General features: G+C 46.1%; 1 protein-coding gene across 1 annotated transcript in view; it reads left to right on the top strand.

Annotated features, from left to right (window-relative positions):
- LOC141099802 (sodium-dependent neutral amino acid transporter B(0)AT3-like) overlaps positions 1-21415 on the top strand; it is a 1161745-nt gene that overhangs the window by 774092 nt on the left and 366238 nt on the right. Inside the window, exons 8-9 of the mRNA XM_073587870.1 lie at positions 8116-8244; positions 8331-8487. Coding sequence (XP_073443971.1) covers positions 8116-8244; positions 8331-8487 — 286 coding nt within the window. The remainder of the gene's footprint in view (positions 1-8115; positions 8245-8330; positions 8488-21415) is intronic.

Here is a 21415-nt window from a genome sequence, read left to right as displayed (position 1 = left end):
AAGTCATGATAGCTCATACGATAGCAGTAGTCCAGCAAGGACACGTCCCCATCAGTTTTGAACGTGGGCCCCGGGGAGATCACCTTGCCGCGAGGGACAGATCTGGCCCAGGTGTACCTACACAAGGGCGAAGTGGCAAGTCAGAAGGTCTTTATCTCCGATAGAAGGTATGAGGTGGACTTTGGCAGTCACTGCGGGGCCCGAAGAAGCTCCATCTCCGGAGTGGAATGGGCGGGTTATCCTGGATCAAATGGAAGTGGATGTGAAGGCCCTAGACCCTGAGTGTGTGCAAGCGATAGAAGCTATGCTGTTGGAAAATCAGGCCACATTCGCTCGTCACGCTGAAGATTTTGGCTGTACCGAAGCAATCACACACGAGATACTGACCGGGGACGCTCGTCCAATTCGAGTACGATACCGGCAAATCCCACCCAAGATGTATCAAGAGGTAAACACATTACTTGGGCAGATGCTGGATTCAGGAGTAGTGCAGAGTAGTCAGAGCCCCTGGGCGGCCCCGGTGGTGCTTGTCAAGATGAAGGATGGGACCATCCGGTTCTGTATTGATTACAGGAAACTCAATGCTTTCACTGTGCGAGACTCTGACCTGTTACCTCACATCGAGGAATCCTTGACTGCGTTGGGGAAAGCCAAGTACTTCTCCACCTTGGACCTAGCAAGCGGATACTGGAAAGTAGCCGTGGCAGAAAAAGACAAGGAAAAAACCGCCTTCATCCTCCCTTTGGGATTGTTTGAGTTTAACGGATGCCCTTCGGGCTCTCCAATGCTCCGGGCACATTTCAACGGCTGATGGAAAAGTGTTTGGCAGACTTAATCTTTGAGGCTACCCTGATCTACCTGGATGACATCATTGTGTTCTCTGCTTCGTTCGAAGTCCATCTTGCCTGGCTTGGACAGGTACTTGGATGACTGCAGGCTCATAATCTGAAGGTGAAGCCAAAGAAATGCCACCTCTTCAAGAGAGAGATCGAGAACCTGGGCCATATAGTGTCACAAGATGGGGTTCTACCCTCACCAGAAAAAGTGGCTGCTATCCAGAACGGGCCAGTCCCTCGAACAGTGAGAGAACTCCAGGCCTTCCTTGGGCTCGCCGGATACTAACGACAGTTTGTCAAAGATTTCGCAAAGGTGGCAGGTCCCCTGAATGAGCTGCTGAGGAGGACCGCAGGAGTGCTGAAGACGCAGTGCATCCCTTGGGACCAGAGGCGAGATGAGGCCTTCCAGGCTATAAAGAATGCTCTTACTTCAGCCCCGATTTTGGCTTACGCAGATTTCGAACAACCGTTCCTGTTTTACACAGACGGTAGCCTTCATGGACTTGGTGCAGTACTTTCCCAAATACAGAATGGACATGAGAGAGTCATCGGGTATGCTAGCAGGTCCCTACGAGACAGTGAAAGAAACCCCCACAATTACAGCTCTTTTCGGATAGAACACCTGGCCCTGGTGTGGGCCATGACAGAGAAGTTTGCGGGGTTTTTGGCAGGGACCAAGATTCAAGTTCGAACAGACAATAACCCCCTGGCCCACCTTGAGAATGCTAAATTGTGGGCCTTGGAAAAACGGTGGGTGGCTCGCCTGGCCAAGTTTGACTTTACCATCCGTTATCACTCTACCACTGAAAATGCAAATGCCGACGGCCTGTCACGAGTGATGGTGGAAACACCAGTGGGGGATCTCGATGAACAACTTGAAGAGGAAGATACCCCAGACTTCTGTAAGTTCCGTACCCCAGTTGTTGCTGTAGAGTCAAGTAGGGAGGCCTGCGCGCTACCCCGATATCTGGGAAGAACCAATGAAGAATGGGGATGTGTTCAAGACGAAGACAAAGGGCTGAGACAGATGAAATGCTGGGTAGCGCAGAAGCGGAAGCTTGGCAAACCAGAGAGGGATAGTCTGGACGCTGAGATGAAAAGTGTCTTACACCAGTGGGGTAGGCTGGAGGTGCGAGAATTGGTGCTATATCGCAAGAGACAACAGCCGAAAGACACTGAAGAAAGGTGGCAGATTGTCATCCCAGGAGGAATGGCCCAGGAAGTGGCTAAAGAAGCCCACGAATTCGGAGCCCACTTTGGGTCCACAAAGACCTACCAGTGGTTACAACGGTACGTGTACTGCCCCCGTTTGGAGTCCATGGTAGAAGAGGTCTGTCGGGTATGTGACCTCGTTAAGAGTACTGAACAAAGGGCACCCATCCAGACCATACATACTAAGGAACCACAGGAAGTCTTGATGATCAACTATCTCCTCGTGGGACACTCAGCCCGGAGGCCACAGTACTATTTGGTGATGACCGACCATTTCTCCAAGTTTGCAGTAGTCACCCTGACTAGAGATCAGACTGCCGAGTCGGCAGCGCAGGCCATTTGTCAAGACTTCATCCGAGTGTATTGGTGCTCAAAGCGCATCCACTCTGACCAAGGTGCATGTTTCCAAGGCAAGGTGATGGAAGAACTGTATTGTTTGTATGGTATCGAGCGGTCCCGGACCACCCCTTACCACCCTCAAGGCAACAGAGCATGTGAACGCTTCAACCAAACCTTGCTTCAAATGCTGAGGATGTTGGAAGAGGACGAGAAGGCATGCTGGCCAGACTACCTTCCAGAGTTAGTCTGGACCTACAACAATCAGGTCCATTCCACCACGGGTTACACCCCATATCTGCTGCTGTTTGGAAAAGCTGGATGAGAGATTATTGAGTTGAAGTTAGAACAGCCAGAAGAGCTGATGGAGCGAATCATCACTTCATGGGTGAAGGAACATCGGCAACGATTGCAAACAATACGGCAATTGGTGGGTCAGCAGCTACAGGAGAGAAAGAACACAAGGGCCATAAACCGATTCAGGAGATACCGCTCCATCTTGGGGACCGAGTATTAGTCAAAGAGAAAAGCCCCAGGAGTAAGCTAAGCGAGAGATTGGAAATACAGCCTTACAAAGTAATCGAGCGAGTGTATGCTGACGGCCCGGTCTACAAGGTGCAGGTTGAGAATAGGGCGTCCGCCCCTAGAGTGCTCCACAGAAATATGCTGCGGCCATGCCAGTCCGAGGCCCGTCCTGTACCAGTGCCGCTTGAGGGTGATGCTCCACCTCCTGAACCTGCCTTGCCTGCTGGTGAAATCAATGATGAATGAAGGATCGGCTCTAACACCGTGTGGGGCCCTCAGCCAGACAGAGATGGTAATCTTCTGGAGGTACCACTGCTGCCACATGATGATGAGTCCAGACAAGAGCCTACTACAACTCCTGAGGCAAGTACTCCTCTGGAAGATAGTCAAGACATCTGGAAATCCCAGAGGTTTACTGCAGGGGTTCCACCAGCCCGATACATAGAACAGTGTTTTCTGTCTGTTTCTCCACTTGTGTTTTCTCCCCTTTAGGTGCTGTTCCGCATTGCCAGTGTCTCTATCCCACTGCAACCGTGATGCTGTGATGGTCAAGGATGACCATCTTTAAGTAGGGAGGCATGTAAAGGGGTGGTGTTGCTATGGACCGTAGAGACAAGCTACCACTTTAAGAGACAGCAACCCCCCTGGTTAGAACAGTGGGACATTCTGATCTTCCCTGCAGTATAGACTGTTTGGTTTCTTCTGCCAGCACTGGAGAGGGGAGGGGCTGCTTTTCTGTGAGAGAGAGAGATGAGAATTCTGCAGGAAGGAGATGTGCCTGAACTGTGAAGGAAAGACTTTGTAAACTCTTCTGTGGAAAACAAGGTGGCTTTCCTGTGTGAGAACTCACGAAGAGAAGACAAGAAAGGAATCCAGAGGAGGGAATCCACCGTTTCTAGGAGCATCACTGTACCTGCACACAAGGAAAAGACCACGTTGCACCGAGCTTCCAGGAAGAAGTGTGCACCATCTTACAAAGCTGCAGGGGCCCCCGAGATTGGACTGAGATACCAACGCTACTGTGAGTGTTAACCTCTTCTGTGCACATGCTATTGTTTAGGATAGGCTGCCATAGATAGAGCATGGCAGCCGTGTGGCCAGGTTAGCAAAGGTCAGAGAGTTATAGTTAGTGTAGCATCATACATTACTTTACTGTGTTGTCTTGCCAGTTGGATAAATACACTGAGCTGTTATAGTTGGTGCTGCCTGCTGTTTGATGGCCCAGCTAGAGAATATTATCCTTGTAAATGGTTTGTTTCCATAGCATACCCCTGTTTCTGCATTTTCCTAAACACAGCATTCCTTGCCTGTAAATAAATTAACCCTTTGTTGTTTGCACCTCATCTTGTGTACCGTAGTCTCCCTGCATTGTGGTGTTCCCCCGGACATCGCTTCAACAGTACCATCCCTTGGATTATATAGAGCCCTGTTTTTTATTACATACCATTCTGTCTTGTTAGCTGTATAATGCAATGATCGCTGATGGAGCATGGGAAAGCTTTGTTTCTAATGGAGGAGCTGATGGACTGGTAGTCTAGTCACCGGCTGCTCCTTCAGCCGTCATTTTATATCTAAAAAGAGAGGGGACTATGTAATAAAAGAGGCCACTGTGAATAACAAAATTAACAATAATACACTATGTAAGAGACAGCACGGTACATAGCAGAAGAGGATGCTATATAATAAGGGACAGCACCATATATAACTAGAGAGGAAGGTACATAATAAGGGATGGTGTTATACATAATAAAAGAGGAAACTATATAACTAAGGATGGTGTTATACAGAATTAGTGAGTACACTATATACTAAGGGACTATGTTAGACATAGTGAGTACACTATATGCTAAGGGACTGTGTTATACATAATAAGTACATACACTAAATACTAAGGGACTGTGTTAGACATAGTAAGTGAGTATACTATATACTATGGGACTGTGCTAGACATAATAACCAATAATGTCTTCCTCCACCTCACCCTGTTCCTAAGTACATTATTAGTCCCCCTTCCTCCCATCCCAAACCCCCACACCCCTCATTGTCCTCCTTCCCCTGCACCTGATTATTGTCCTCTCCCCCACCTCATCATTCCTCTCTTCACCACCTCCATCATTGCCTTCTCCCCACCACTATCTTTGATTTATCCCCACAACTCCAATCATTGCTTCATCATTTCCTCCTCCACACCACCCCCATTATTGCCCTTTCCACTACCACCATTGCATTTTCCACCACCACTCCATCATAACTGCTTTTTCCCTCACCACCCCAATATTGCCCTTTCTACAACCTCCATCATTGCCTTCTTCCCTACCACCCCATTATTGCCCTCTCCATCACCCCCATAATTGCCCTTTCCACCACCTCCATCATTGCCTTCTCCTCCACCATCCCATCATTGTCTCCTTCCCCACCACTCTCACCATTGTCTTTTCCACTACCAACATCATTGCCTTCTCCCCAACCCCATCATTGCCCTTTCCACCACCTGCATCATTTCCTCCTCCCCATCTCCATCCTTGCCCATTCCACCACTTCCATCATTTCCTCCTCCACCACCACCCCTATCATTGCCTTTTCCCCATCACCCCATCATTGCCTTCTCCCCATCACTGCTTTCTCACCATCACCCTCATCATTGCCTACTCCCCATCACCCTCATCATTGCCTTCTCCCCATCACCCCCATCATTGCCTTCTCCATAACCCCATTATTGCCTTCTCCATCACCCCCATCATTGCCTTCTCCCCATCACCCCATCATTGCCTTCTTCATCACCCATTCATTGCCTTCTCCCCATCACCCCCATCATTGCCTTCTCCCCATCACCCCCATCATTCCCCTCTCCTCCACCTACACACACACACACAGACACACACACAGCACCATTCACCTCTCTGCACATTCCTCCACAGCGCTATGCATGCAAGCACGCACACACCACCACTCATCTCTACACAGACAACGCACACATATATATACAAAACACACAAACACAGCACCTCTCACCTGTCCACAGCGGCAGCATTGTTGTTGCTGGCTGCTTCCTCGCTCTGGCGCTGCTGTCTGTGTCAGAGACAGGAAGCGCGGGCGCCGGTCAGGAAGCTGGATGGATCCTTGCAGCTCCGCTCCTGCTATTTTCTCTTGCATGAAGCAGAGCTGCTGGGATCACTCCCTGCCCACTGCACATGAGGGCAATCTGGCCAGGGGCTCCCTCATTATTAGCCGCCCTGCAGGGGCCCCCCTTCAACTTTCGGGCCCTGGTGCAGCTGTATAGGCTGCACAGTATCAGACAAGCCTCTGTGATTTTGGTCGCTGAGTGTATGTATGTATTGTGTATGTCAAGCCATATATATATATGATAAATATTTAATCTAATTATATACAGCTGTGGCAAAAATTAAGAGACCACTTTCAAATGTTCATTTTGTCTGATTTTTCTCTTTATAGGCATATGTTTGAGTAAAATGTAAATTGTTCTTTTATTCTATAAATTTCTGACAACATGTCTCCGAATTTCCAAGCAATAAATTTTGTATTTTTTTCTGACAAAGAAAAATGGTCATAATTAAAAAAATTACCAGTGCTTTTAGACATCAAATAATGCAAAGAAAACAAGTTCATAATCATTAAGAAATAACAATACTAATGTTTTAACTTTTAACTCTGGAAAAGGTCTGAAATCAATATTTTGTGGAATAACCATGATTTCTAAAAACAGCTATTATGCGTCTGGGCATGCTTGCCACCAGTCTTTCACACTGCTTCTGGTGCATAAATTTAAGCAGTTTTTATTTGTTTGATGGCTTGTGACTATCCATCATCCTCTTTTTACATTCCAGAAGTTTTCAATGGGGTTCAGGTCTGGAGAATGGGCTGCCCTTTACAGGGTTTTGATGTGGTGGTCTCATAATTTTTGCCAGAGCTGTATGTATATAACCCCCAAATACAATCACTGCAAATTCCATGATGAACCAGACTACTCTCTGCCACCACTAGTATTATTTTTATACAGGCTGACTGGAGGCCTGGTTCTAATTGCATATGGCTTTGGTGTGCAGGTTACAGAACAAAAGCAACAGAACTATTAAATTTTATATTTGGTACAAAACAATACGTCATACAGTTACATAAAGTAAAATGGATAAAACAAAACAAACTTACTACGCCAATCACAGAGATGATTCAGCTAGCGAAGGAAAATGCTTTGATTGAAAAACGTCCTGCCAACGGGAATCATGCACACACTGATTTGTGTCTCTCTGCAGGAACATAAATCATAATTCGGCTTGACCCACCTGAGTTACACCCACATACTCCCCCTTGATTACCTAATGGAGAAAGGTTTTGGGATCCTCTCAGGCCTTCAAGATTTTATGATCTTTCAAAGTTATGAGACATCTTCCCTCCAAACAATCACAGAAGTTCGAGATCGCTGCCATATTTGCATTGGATTTTACCTTTCCCCAGAGACCAAACAAGACATGGCTGCTTTCAGTTATCTTGCTACTATTGATTTGGGGCTTATAGGCAGGTACTACAGTTATGAAAAAGCATGCATACTCTTCCCTATTAGCCCCAAATTTGAAAATGTATGTCCCATTACTATCGGATCCATACAAGTTTCAATATTCATAACTCCCCAATGGTGCCTCACCGTCTGCCAAAGATGTGCACCTGAAAGGAATGTACACCTGGGAGGAACAACAGCTATCTTTAAAGGGTATTAAATATTTGCTTCCCTTCCTGTCAAAACTTAAAAAGCCTTTCCCACTTTTCTAGCTATGTAAACACAGGTACCTTTGTTGCAACACTCTGAAAAGGACTTTTCTTGTCTTAATTAATTTTTAAATCAATAACTCTTTGTCCATGCACAATAGAAATCCCACTTTTCACTGCAGTGATTCTAAGTCCTAACAGGATCTGTATGCATTTTAATTAAGATTGCCACCTCTCCTCCTCTACCATCTATCAGTCTTACTCATTACCCATATGTTAAGCTAGGTAATTTAACTACTAAAAGAAATTTGTGGATTGTGAGCCATTTTTTGTTACTGCCATTTTATGTGACAGAGGTTGGGTGAATGCCTCCTCTCTAGTGTAGCTTTGAGATTTTAATACTTTCTATTAAACCTTCATTAGATTCTTGGTGAGATCTGAGAATTATAATAAGCATATATTAACCTTTCTTTTTGTTCTCTAGGAATGATTGTGAAAAGGATGCAGTGACAATAGCTGCCATCAATAGCTTGTCATCTCTTTATGCTTCCATTCCAATATTTTGCATTTTAGGATTCAAAGCAAAATCTGGCTACTGGCAATGCCTGGACAGGTAACAAAGTGAATTCCAACTAATATCCCAGAAAAGTACATTAACATGACATACAATAATACAATTGCCAATTTTTATTGTTTCAGAAACATTTTATCCTTAATGAATGAGTTTGAAATAAATGAACATAATATCACCAGAGATAACTACAGTGAGTCTTTTGAAATTCTCAATTCAACCTATCCAGAAAGAATTTTTAATTTAAATATGAAAGAATGCAATCTCAAAGAATTCCTTGATCAGGTAACATTATTAAAAATACAGTATAACAAAGCAATCAATAACTGTTGCACTAATGTGTGTATGGATTTTTTTTAGCACTTTGCCATCTGCCCATGGTATGATCACTAATTGCATTGTATTGTATCAAGCATCTTTTCGCTCTTATTAACCCCTTTCCGACGTTGGGTGTAAGGCCGGAGTCACACTACAGCGAGATACGGCCGAGTCTCGCAGGTTAAAACCAAGCTCTGGCACCGGCACTCTGGAGCGGAGCGTGCAGCTCCATGTATTGCTGTGCGGCTGCACGCTCCGCTCTGGAGTGCCGGCGCCAGAGCTTGGTTTTAACCTGCGAGACTCGGCCGTATCTCGCTGTGTGTGATCCCGGCCTAATAGTATGCCCATGTGGGAATCCCTCCCTTTCCCAGCATATGTCATCTGTTTTGAACAGCTGACATGTGGCAGGAACAGCCGTGGGTGGAATCGCGATCCACCCGCAGCCATTAACCCGTTAAATATCCACTGCCAAACTGACAGCGGAATTTAATACACGCTTGTCAGGAAAACTGCACTGCACTTGCTCACTGAGCCAGTGCACGTGTCCTGAGGTGAACAAACTATGCTCAAAAACACCTGTTGAGCGGGGCGGCAGCGGTAGAGATGTGTGCTTCAGGTAAACAGGACATGAAGCATGTGACTGCTGGGGAGTGTCTGTGGCCGGAGACAAGCCCCGGAGTTCCCAAGAGCGGCACTTGAGTTAGAGATGCCCAGAATGTAGTCGGGTAGGCACAGGTCTAAGCCAGGAGATGGCAAGGTATAGGCGGGGCAAGACAGGGATGTGGTCAGTCACAAAGCAGAGTCTGGAAACCTGAGATAGCAGCGCGGTACAGGCGGGAGCAATGGAACAGAAGGTCAGGCATAGGCAAAGGTCATAACAGAGAGACAAAACAAGTACATAGGCAGGCAGCAATATCTAAAACAGGAACGGGCCAGGTCATACACGAGCAAACATACACAGGAAAACAGTATTCACAAATACACATGGGTCAGGAACTAAACCGAGGTCAAAAGTATCACTGACAACTGACAGAGCCCAAATGAGGTTATTTAAAGCCCTCCCTGAACCAAAGAGAGGACAAAAGTATTAACCCCTGCAGCACTCAACTAGAATTCACATACAGATCATGACAACGCTTCTGGCCAGCGCGCCAGAAATCCACCAATTGGTGACCCCCGTCACGTGATGGCGGGTCACTGATGGGTTGACATGACAACCAGAGGTCTCCTGCAGACCGCTATGGTTGTCACAGCTGGATTGCGATGAGGGCTGCCCGATGGTCATCTGATCATAACCTGTATGTAGCAGAGTCAATCGGACAACTGCAGCTTCTAATCTCCCATGAAAACTATTGAAGCATGCAAAAAGAAAAAAAAATTAAAAAAATGTAAAAAATATAAAAGTTCAAATCACCCCCCATTCGCCTCATTCAAAATAAAACAATAAAAAAATCAAACATGCACATATTTGATATTGCCGCATTCAGAATTGCCCGATCTATCAATATGAAAAAAGAATTAATGGCTTAAATGGCGTAACGAGAAAAAAAAGTCAAAATGCCAGAATTACATTTTTTTGCTCTCCGCAACATTGCATTAAAATGCAATAACGGGTGATCAAAAGATCGTATCTACAACAAAATGGTATCAAAAAAAGGTATAAAAAATGTCAGCTTGGCACACAAAAAATTAGCCCTCACCCAATCCGAGATCACAAAAAATGAAGACGCTACAGGTATCGGAAAATGGCACTTTTTTTTTTCAATTTTTTTTTCTTCACCACTTAAATAAAATAGAACCTATACATGTTTGGCATCTATTAATTCGTAATGACCTGGAGAATCATAATGGCAGGTCAGTTTTAGCATTTTGTGAACATAGTAAAAAGCAAGATAAAAAAGAACTGTGGGATTGCACTTTTTTTTGCAATTTCACCGCACTTGGAATTTTTTTCCCATTTTCCAGTACATGACATGTTAAAGTTAATGGTATTGTTCAAAAGTACAACTCGTCCCACAGTAAACAAGCCCTCACATGGCCATATTGACCAAAAAATAGTTATGACTCTGGGAAGAAGGGGAGCAAAAAACGAAAATACTTTGGGTCATGAAGGGGTTCAAAGGGTGTTAGGATTCTCCTTCAGATTAAATGTTTCTTAGTCATTAGACAATGTAAGCTGTGCATAAAAAAGCCAATAGCATCACTCAATAAAAAAAAATAAAAGTATTATTACAATGTGAAAATTGTATTTAGAAATTTGCAAATTCCTCAAAAAATGTTCCAAAATGTGGAATCTATGCTTGTCTAAACATCCCTTTGACTCTCACTCAGGAACTTCATAGACTTTGCATTCTAGGTATTACTACTTTTCTTTTGTTCACTACCATACCATAGTAGATTGCAAAGAAAAACAATTAAGATGTGATGACATGGAGATCTTTAGCTCTGTTCATGGAGTTTTACAAAAATATTGCATTAAAGAGAACTTGAGATCTTCTCATGTTTCCCAAGCTGCCCACATGTCTTAATGCCAATTTTCAAACAGTTTCAAATAGCTTCAAAAAAGCTTACAACCTGTAATGACTACACAGCCACCTTCAGAGCTACTGCAACTCCCGACCTACTGTCTCCCTTCCCACAATCCTGTAGAATGTAAGCCCACAAGGGCAGGGTCATCTCCCCTCTGTGTCAGTCTGTTATTGTTAGTTTTGTTTACTGTAAGTGATATTTGTATTTTGATGTAACCCCGTCTAATGTACAGCACCATGGAATTAATGGTGCTATATAAATAAATAATAATTATAATAAAAAAAATAAGCCCTTTTGGTGTCATTATCTAATATATAAAGCTCAATGTGTGTATGTATGTGTGTGTGTATGTATGTGTGTGTGTGTGTATGTCTGGGATACAGGAAAGATGTAAATCTTTGTACCGTGTTAGCCAGTAGATAGAAAAATATTCAGAATTGAGAGTCCTCAGTGGTTGATACCTTTTAATGGCTAACTGAAAAGATGGTAACACATTGCAAGCTTTCGAGACTACTCAGGTCTCTTCATCAGGCTAGACTAATACAAAATCTGAAGAGTCACATATTTATGCACAATACAACACAGAAAAAATGCAATGGATAAGACAAGTGACGTGAAGCAGAACTATCAATATGGGAGTGGGAGAAACATAAATATTGGACCAGTACATAGATAAGGAGTCCGGATGTTTTATAGTCCTCTGATTGGGGTCTCCTAACGTGTTGTGATGCCCCCAACAGGTCTTGAAAGCAAATTCCTTAATTGATGTAAAAAGACAAATCCATGCGACACATTCATTCCAGCACTGAGAGTGTCAAAGGTCGTCATAAATTTATACTCCCAAGCACGTCGCTCTCTGTGAGATGTGAAGTCACCATTCAATACCAGTAATTTCATATCCATGTTGCTGTGATCAGGGATACAAAAATGTTTTGCCACAGGTAGATCCATTCTTTTTTCTCTTATTGTGTGACGATGAGCATTCATCCTTGTTCTAAGCTTTTGCCCTGTCTCCCCCACATACAGACCCCCAGTTGGACATTTAGTACAAATAAGAGAGAGAGAGACGTGTTTGGGAGTATAAATTCATGACGACCTTTGACACTCTCAGTGCTGGAATGAATGTGTTGCATGGATTTATGTCTTTTTACATCAATTAAGGAATTTGCTTTCAAGGCCTGGTGGGGGCATCACAACACATTAGGAGACCCCAATCAGAGAACTATAAAACATCCGGACTCCTTATCTATGTACTGGTCCAATATTTATGCTTCTCCCTCTCCCATATTGATAGTTCTGCTTCACATCACTTGTCTTATCCATTGCATTTTTTCTGTGTTGTATTGTGCATAAATATGTGACTCTTCAGATTTTGTATTAGTCTAGCCTGAAGAAGAGACCTGAGTAGTCTCGAAAGCTTGCAATGTGTTACCATCTTTTCAGTTAGCCATTAAAAGGTATCAACCACTGAGGACTCTCAATTCTGAATATTTTTGTATGTCCAGGATAGGCATCCGCACCGTCGCAGCTACAGCCACAAAATTTGGCACAGTCACACGTCTGGACCCCGAGAGTGTCCTAAGCTATGTTGTGAGGCGAAATATTAACCCCGCGCATTCCAATTCACCAAACAATTTTGCCCCTATCTACATAATGGGGAAAAAGTGTGTGCGCATCAAGCCCCGCCCTTCATTATGGCGTCACAATGGTTGCCATGGCGACGCTGATTCATCATAGGTTGCAATGGGGTTGTTTATGTAATAATGGTTGCCATGGTGATGATGATGTCATAATGGGTATATGGGCACGGGACTATGGGATGGAGGATGTATGATGAGTATATGGGCATTGGACTAAGGGATGGAGGATATGTATGACGGGTATATGGGCACGGGACTATGGGATGGCGGATATGTATGATGGGTATATGGGCATGGGACTATGGGATGGAGGATAAGTATGATAGGTATATGGGCACGGGACTATGAGATGAAGGATGTGTGATGGGTATATGGACACTCGACTATGGGATGGAGGATATGTATGATGGGTATATGGGCATGGGACTATGGGATGGTGGATATGTATGATGGGTATATGGGCATGGGACTATGGGATGGAGGATATGTATTATGGGTATATGGGCACGGGACTATGGGATGGAGGATATGTATGATGAGTATATGGGCACTGGACTATGGGATGGAGGATATGTATGATGGGTATATGGGCACTGGACTATGGGATGGAGGATATGTATGATGGGTATATTGGCATAGGACTATGGGATGGAGGATAATTATAATTTGTTATAACTAACCACAGTTAGTTACTATGCCCGGGCAGCGCCGGGCTCTTCAGCTAGTGCTTTATAATATGCAAATTGCCTTTTCAGAGAGGAAGAGGACTAGAAGTCTAGTACCACCTATTAGAAGTAGCAATCCTAAAAGCCAATATCTACTATTTAACGAGCCTTGCCATATGACTTAGTGTAATGCACAGGAGAGCAGGGTGGAAACCTCCAACACAGCAGGCATGGATCAGATCCTCTGGTCCCTTTTACATGGTCTATGATGGCCAATGCCTTGAACTTCGGTGACATTGTAATAAGAAAGTACACATTGGATGTGCAGGGGTTAAATGCTGCTGTTTTACAGTCCCTACTGAGTGTGATGATGATAAAGTTCATCATGATGTAGGTGCAGAGAGAAGACAGGAGAGTTAGGCAGTAGGCAGGAGTCAGGTTATCGGTGGAACATGATAAGCACGCAGTGTGGGGTGCAGCATGCAAGCATCCCATAAGCAAAGCATCACAGAAGCTAAAGATCAGGAAAGCGGCAGTTATACATGGCAGTTAGTCAGGGCAGGAGTCAGGTAACCCACACTTTGCTCTCTCTTTTAGCCATGTGCTTTATTTTTATCCTCCTGTGTTCCCTTGCCATCCACATTCACCACCCTATCCCCTCTCCATCACGACTCATACACATCAGCTCCTCTATACTTCCCTTTCCCATGTACAGCTCCCATGCACTCCTCACCTTCCTGAGAAACCTCAGCCCATCTTGCCCAAACACATCGCAGAAAAAAACTACTTACAATTCCAACAACTATTTGCTCTTTATCTTCCTACTCCTACTGATTTCAGGGGACATCTCCCCCAACCCTGGTCCACCATCCCCCAACCTCAACCCCTACCCTACCTCATATCGAAACCATAATAATCTTATTAATATTACTTGCACTCCCTCATCTCCATCTTTTAATTGTGCCCTCTGAAATCCACGGTCTGCTTGTAACAAGCTTCCTTTCCTACACAACTACTTTCTGAACAACTCTCTTAATCTGTTGGCCCTCACTGAAACCTGGATTCAGGACTCTGACACTGTCTCTCCTGCTGCCATTTCCTACGGTGGCTTACAATTCTCTCACTCCCCAAGACCCACAAACAGACCTGGTGGTGGAGTCGGCATACTCCTGTCCCCACAATGCACTTTCCAGGTTATCCCCCCAGTTCCATCGCTCTTATTCCCTTATTTTGAGGTCCACACCATCAGGCTCTTCCATCCCCTCTCCCTCAGAGTAGCGATCATATACCGGCCCCCAGGCTCACCTACCCACTTCCTTGACCACTTTTCAGCCTGGCTGCCGCACTTCATGTCCTCAGAACTTCCAACCCTTATCCTGGGAGACTTCAACATCCCCATTAACAGCCCTACTTCCACATCTGCATCCCAGCTTCTATCACTAACCACCTCTCTAGGCCTCTCACAGCTTTCAACCTCTGAGACACACAAGGACTGTAACACCCTTGATCTGGTCTTCGGCCGGCTCTGTTCAATCTCCCACCTAAATAACTCACCGCTTCCACTCTCTGATCCAACATTCTCTCCTTCATGCTCACAAATCCTCACCCACCCTAGCTCACTCCTACCTACCACACAGTCAGAAATCTACAAGCAATTAACCCTCAGCCACTTTCAGACTCCCTACACTCATCACTGTCCCCAATCTCCTCTTTTTCCTGTCCTAATCTGGCTGTTCATCACTACAATGACACACTTAGAAGCACCCTTGACCAAGTAGCTCCCCTCACCCTCAGACTCTCCAAGCACAGAGTAAAACAGCCCTGGCTCACATCGCAAACTCAACTTCTCCAGCGATGCTCTAGGAGTGCTGAACGCCTATGGAAAAAAACCCGCACACCAGAAGACTTCATACATTTCAAATTTATGTTAAGAACCTATAACGCTGCCCTTCACCTTGCCAAACAGACCTACTTCACCACCCTGATCTCCTCACTAGCCAACAACCCCAAGAAACTTTTTGACACTTTTCACTCCCTCCTCAGGCCAAAAGCACAAGCCCCTTTCACAGACATTTGTGGTGATGACCTGGCCTCCCACTTTACAGAAAAAATGGATAATATCCATCAGGAAATCTGCTCCCAACCACCAAGTGCTGTGACTCCCATCCCTTCCTGCATCTCCCCCTGGCTCACTTTCCACATTTGATCCCATCACAGAAGAAGAAGTCTCCAGACTCCTCTCTTCTTCTCGTCCGACTACATGCACTACCGACCCCATTCCCTCACATCTCCTCCAGTCTCTCTCTCCAGTTGTCACAACCCACCTAACTACAATCTTTAATCTCTTCCTCTCCTCGGGCATTTTCCCATCCTCCTTCAAACATGCCATCGATACTCCATTACTAAAGAAACCCGCTCTCGACCCCTCCTGCACAAACAACTACAGACCAGTCTCCAATCTCCCCTTCATCTCTAAACTTTTGGAGCGCCTAATTTACTCCTGCCTTATCCGTTACCTCTCCACTCACTCCCTTCTAGACCCTTCACAGTCCGGCTTCCGCCCCCTACATTCGACTGAAACTGCACTCATCAAAGTGACCAATGACCTTCTGACAGCAAACCGTAATGGTAACCACTCTCTGCTCATTCTTCTTGACCTATCTGCAGCTTTCGATACTGTTGACCACCATCTCCTACTCTCTAGGCCCCAGTCACTAGGCATTAAGGACACTGCTCTCTCCTGGTTCTCTTCCCTTCTCTCTGACCGCTCCTTCAGTGTTTTGTTCTCTGGCTCCACTTCATCTCCTCTTCCTCTTGCTGTCAGGGTACCTCAGGGCTCAGTCCTTGGCCCCCTTCTCTTCTCTCTCTACACAGCCCCAATTGGACAGACCATCAGCAGATTTGGCTTTCGGTACCATCTTTATACTTCCCATATACAATCTCTTGCCCGCTCTTGCCGCTTACACCTAAAGAACATCTCTAGAATCCGCCCTTTTCTCACCATGGAAACAACAAAAACCCTCACTGCAGCATTGATCCACTCCCGCCTGGATTACTGCAACACTCTATTAATTGGCCTCCCCGTCATTCGACTATCCCCTCTCCAGTCCATACTTAATGCAGCAGCCAGGGTCGTCCATCTGGCTAATCGGTACTCGGACGTGTCCGCTCTTCGTCAGTCATTACACTGGCTGCACATTCATTATAGGATCCAATTCAAAGTACTTGTTCTCACCCACAAAGCTCTCCACGGCGCAGCACCCCCCTACATCTCCTCCCTCATTTCTGTCTATCGGCCTAGTCGATCGCTGTGCTCTGCAAACGACTTTCGACTAACCTCTGCACTAATCCGTACCTCCCACTCCCGACTCCAAGACTTCTCCCGTGCTACTCCTATCCTCTGGAATGCTCTACCCCAAGAAATTAGGACTAACCACAATTTGCATAGTTTTAGGCGCTCCCTCAAAACACATTTGTTCAGAGCGGCTTATCACATTCACAAATCAAAGTCATTCTATGTGTAAGTTTGCGTGTATAGCCCATTCACTATCTCCATCCATCCTTCACTCCCTCAAGATGGCTGGACCTTCATTGTAAATATACAATTGTAAATACACACCTGTACTTTGTATCTCCCTCACCTCATGGTAGATTGTAAGCTCTCACGAGTAGGGTCGTCTTATTTAGTCTTATTTTGCTTTAATTATTGTATTATTAACGTTGCTACTTATGACTTGTGTTTTGAAACTGTAAAGCGCTGCGGAATATGTTGGCGCTATATAAATAAAGATTATTATTATTATTATTATTATAACTTTTACTTCAACACAACTATGGATGATAACAGCCAGAGGTGATACATTGGAAACACCTGCAGATGACAAAACAGTTTCAAATCAGAGACAGTATATAGTAGCAGAGACTAAGAACTGGGTGTATAAGAGGAACGCATGACAGCAAGTCCCTCCAGTGGTCTAAGTCTGGTGTCCAGCACTGAATGCTGTATAGTAGTTGCTATGAGTAACTACTCCTGGCCGAATGTTCTTCCTGAATTCTGGTCATGCTTGCAATGGGAATAGACCTGTGTGCATGGTAGAATCAGGGCATCACTCCTCTCCAGTAGTAGACGACTTTCTTCTGACTAGCTGCAACTACAAAGGCCTGGTGGAACAAGGGAAAAAATTCCCTCACATGCTTTCTTGTGCTGTGTAGCTCACTAAACTTCCTTCCTAGACTCCTTTCTACTGCACCAGTTGCACGTCAAAAGCCTACAGCCAGATTTGGTCGGTTGCAATAGCATTGATATATAACACAAGTAATGAAATAAGTTCATCTGAGGTGTGCAAATTTTCCGGTGATGCAAATCCTGCAAAGTTTTTTCTGCATGGAAATATTATTTGCAATTTATACTGCATCAGTTGTGTGTCAAAAGCATACAGTCAGACTTGGTTGTGTTACCACGGCTGGTCAGGTGAGGCAAATCTCCAGGAGTGGACCCTCTGGACCGTGGCACCGTGGGGCCCTGGGTGAGCTGCTAGGTGTAGCCGACCCCTATACAGGGATCGTTGGGAGCAGGCCCAGGGGTTCGGGTACCACGATAGCCGGTACCGAGAGGGGCGGCTCAGAACGGACTGAGTAGGAGTGCGAGACTATAGGAGGCAGGGTCAGAGTAGGATTGCAGGGCCGGACCAGAAATAGCAGGATGAAGCGGGATCACTGGAGACAGGACCGGAGTAGGACTGCGGGACTGGAGCATAGACAACAGGACAGAGCAGGATCACTGGAGACTGGACCGGAGTAGGACTGCAGAACTGGAGCAGAAACAGCAGGACGGAGCAGGAACAGGGGAGGCAGGACTGGAGTAGGACTGTAGGACTGGAGCGTGGATAGCAGGACAGAGCAGGAACACGGGAGGCAGGACTGGAGTAGGACGGTAGGACTGGAGCAGGACGGTAGAACTGGAGCGTGGATAGCATGACGGAGCAGGAACTTGGGAGGCAGGACTGGAGTAGGACTGGAGCATAGATAGCAGGACCCATGGAGTACCGGACTGCGGGGCTGCTGAAGGGACCACCGAGGGCAGGCCTGCGAGGCTGCTGCAGGAATCGCGGAAGATAGGACTGCAAGGCTGCAGAGAGCACACGAGGAAGCAGGGCCCAGTGTGCTAGCAAACACAATGATCAGGCGCCTCCCTCAAGGGGGAATGGCCTGATATGCCCCTGTCTGGTCTGCCATTGGTCCGTCGGTGCTTCTGGGTCAGGGCATTGCCGGAGCACAAGTAACAGGAGGGAGGCGCGGCCTATGGCACATGCACATTGCATTCAGAGACACCGTCAGCTGCAGGCCTGTCAGAAGGGACCGCCGTGGCTGTCGGACAGCGGGGGGCTGTGGCGCGTGAGCAGAGGTCGGGTGAGTATGCAGTGCGGCGTGACAGGTTGGTTAGAATAGCATTGCTATATTGCTACTGCAGTGTAATAAGTCCATCTGAGGTGGGCACATTTTCCTGCAATACTAATCCTGCAAAGTTTTTTCAACAGAGATATATCATACATAATTTAAAGTGGGCAAGGCACATGGTAAGGTGAAACTGTGCCTGCTGCTGGAGCACAACAAACACATTGTATCGACTCCTTCTTTTCCCATTTTGTAGGAGTCATGGAACACCACTCTTGAAGCCAGACTAATGTGAAAAGTTTGTTGGATGTTAGCAGATCTTGCTTCCAGTCAATTTGCCAGCACCATCCTATTTTCCCCCCTTCCATTCTCAGTAGCCGTGATTACAGACCACATAATCCTCATCCTGATCCTCCTTCCTTCCTTCCACCACTCCTTCCTTCCACCATGTGGAGTGCCCGGAGACAAGTTAACCCACACTTGGAAACTCCAAAGAGCTATTCACATTTCCATTTATAGATTCTGGCCTCTCTCCCTGCCCGTTTCAAGTGGGATAAGAGGCGATCACAGGTAGCGATGCCCAAATATTTGAGCAGACACGGTCACAAGAAGGTGATGGTGGGAAAATGCAATTACTGTCACAAAAGGTGAATGATGATGAGACACAATTGCTAACAAGTGATGTTGTTAAGTCAGCAAGTCAAGAGGAGGACCAGGGTGCAGAAGTGGAAGACAAGGTGGTGGACAATGAAGTCACTGACTCAACCTGGGAAGTTTACATGGAAAGTGAGGACACCAGTGCAGATAGGGAGGGATCCACACCACCACAATTGGGAGGATGAGTCAGTGCGGAGGTCATAGACACAAGGCAGGCAACTGTTCTCCTGAGCACCAACACAGGTGAAGTTGCAAGGCCAAGGGTTAGTTGTTCCCGAGTCTGGCTCTTTTTTAAATACAGACCAGTTACCCCAAAAAATGCCAATTGCAACAGCTGCCATGTCAGCATCAGCAGGGGCAGCACAACTACCTACCTGACCACCATCAGCATACTCAGGCACGTGACTACAAAGCACCTGACTAGTTGGGCCGAACGCCAGGGTCCAGAAACCGTGTCTGCTTGTGACACCACTGCCTCTTTCCCTATTCTATATGCATGACAATCCGCTGTGGTTGATTCAGGCAAAGAAGCCTCTCACCCTGCTCTTGTTGCACAGTTGCAACCACCATCAGAAACCACATCCATGTCCTTGCCCCAGTGCAGAATTCAGTTGTCCCTACCCCAGTCCTTGGAATGTGAGTGTAAATATGCAGCCATACACCCATAGGCCACAATACTAAACGGCCACATATCCAGGCTGCTTGACCTGGAAATGTTGCCATTATGCTTGTGGAGATGTAAGATTTCCGCAACCTCATATGGCGACAGCTGTTCCTCAATACTTGGTCCCCAGCCACCACTATTTCTCTTGGCATGCCGTTCCTGCCTTTCACAAGCACGTGTCCCGTAACATCAACCATCACCTGACCAGCACTGTTACTGAGAAGGTCCACTTAACCATGAACATGTGGACAAGTGCTTGTGGCCAGGGATGCTACATTTTTCTGACTGCACACTGAGTGAACATTGTGGAAGCTGGGACCCAGTCAGACCCTGGGACGGAACACTTGCTACCGACACCAAGGATTTGGGGTCTTGGTTCACTCAGTATTTCAACCATCTTCTACAGCAGCTCCTGCACCTCCTCTTCAACCTCCATCTCCGAAATTTCAAAATCAGTCACAAACTGAAAGCACTGCAGCACTGCCTCGGCCAAGCGGCAAAAGGCTCTGTTGAAGCTAATCTGCTTAGGTGACATATTGCACACTGCCACAGAGTTGTTGAAAGCTCTAACAGCCAAGACTGATCTGTGGCTGTCGCCTCTGAACCTACAACCAAGCATGGTCATGGGTGATAACAGCCGTAACCTAATGGTGGCTCTGATGCTTGGAACCTTGCACACTTACCATGCATGGCAAACATGCTCAATTTAGTGATTCAGGGGTTTCTCAAAATCTACCCAGATCTGCTTGAGCTACTCGAGAAAGTATGCCAGGTGTGAGCCCAATTCTGCAAGTCAGCTACACCTGCTGCTGCCCTGGCAGTGCTGACAGGGGGACGTGTCTGATGAGGGGAGGGGGTGTGGAGGGGTACAGGGAGTGGAATGCTCTTTTTTTCCCCCGTAACTATGTGTGTTGATTCCAGCAGCCAATCAGGGCACAGAAACGATCCACATTGTCCAGACACAAGGGCTTACGTCATGGGCTGCCGAAGTAACATTTTCCTCTTCAAGGATTTCTTCACTGACCTTAAAGGGAATCTGTCACTCCATTTTAGCCCTATCAGCTGCTGGTACCGCCATCAGGGGCTTATCTACAGCATTCTGTAATGCTGTAGTTAAGCCCCCGATGTAACATGAAAAATAAAAAAGAAAGTTAGATTATACTCACCCCAGCGTTCGGTCCGATCCGATGGGTGTCACCGTCCCATCTGGCACCTCCCATCTTCATACGATGACGTCCTCCTCCTTGCTTCTCCCTCGGCTCCTGCGCAGGTGTACTTTATCTGCCCGGTTGTGGGCAGAGCAGAGTACTGGAGTGCGCAGGTGCCGGACCTCTCTGTCCACACTC

Source organism: Dendrobates tinctorius, unplaced genomic scaffold (genome assembly GCF_039654945.1).
Source record: "Dendrobates tinctorius isolate UK_male_01 unplaced genomic scaffold, ASM3965494v1 ptg000102l, whole genome shotgun sequence".
In the NCBI taxonomy this organism is placed as follows: domain Eukaryota; kingdom Metazoa; phylum Chordata; class Amphibia; order Anura; family Dendrobatidae; genus Dendrobates; species Dendrobates tinctorius.
Note: the sequence above shows the minus strand (reverse complement) of the source record. Positions and strands in the feature narration are given on the sequence as shown.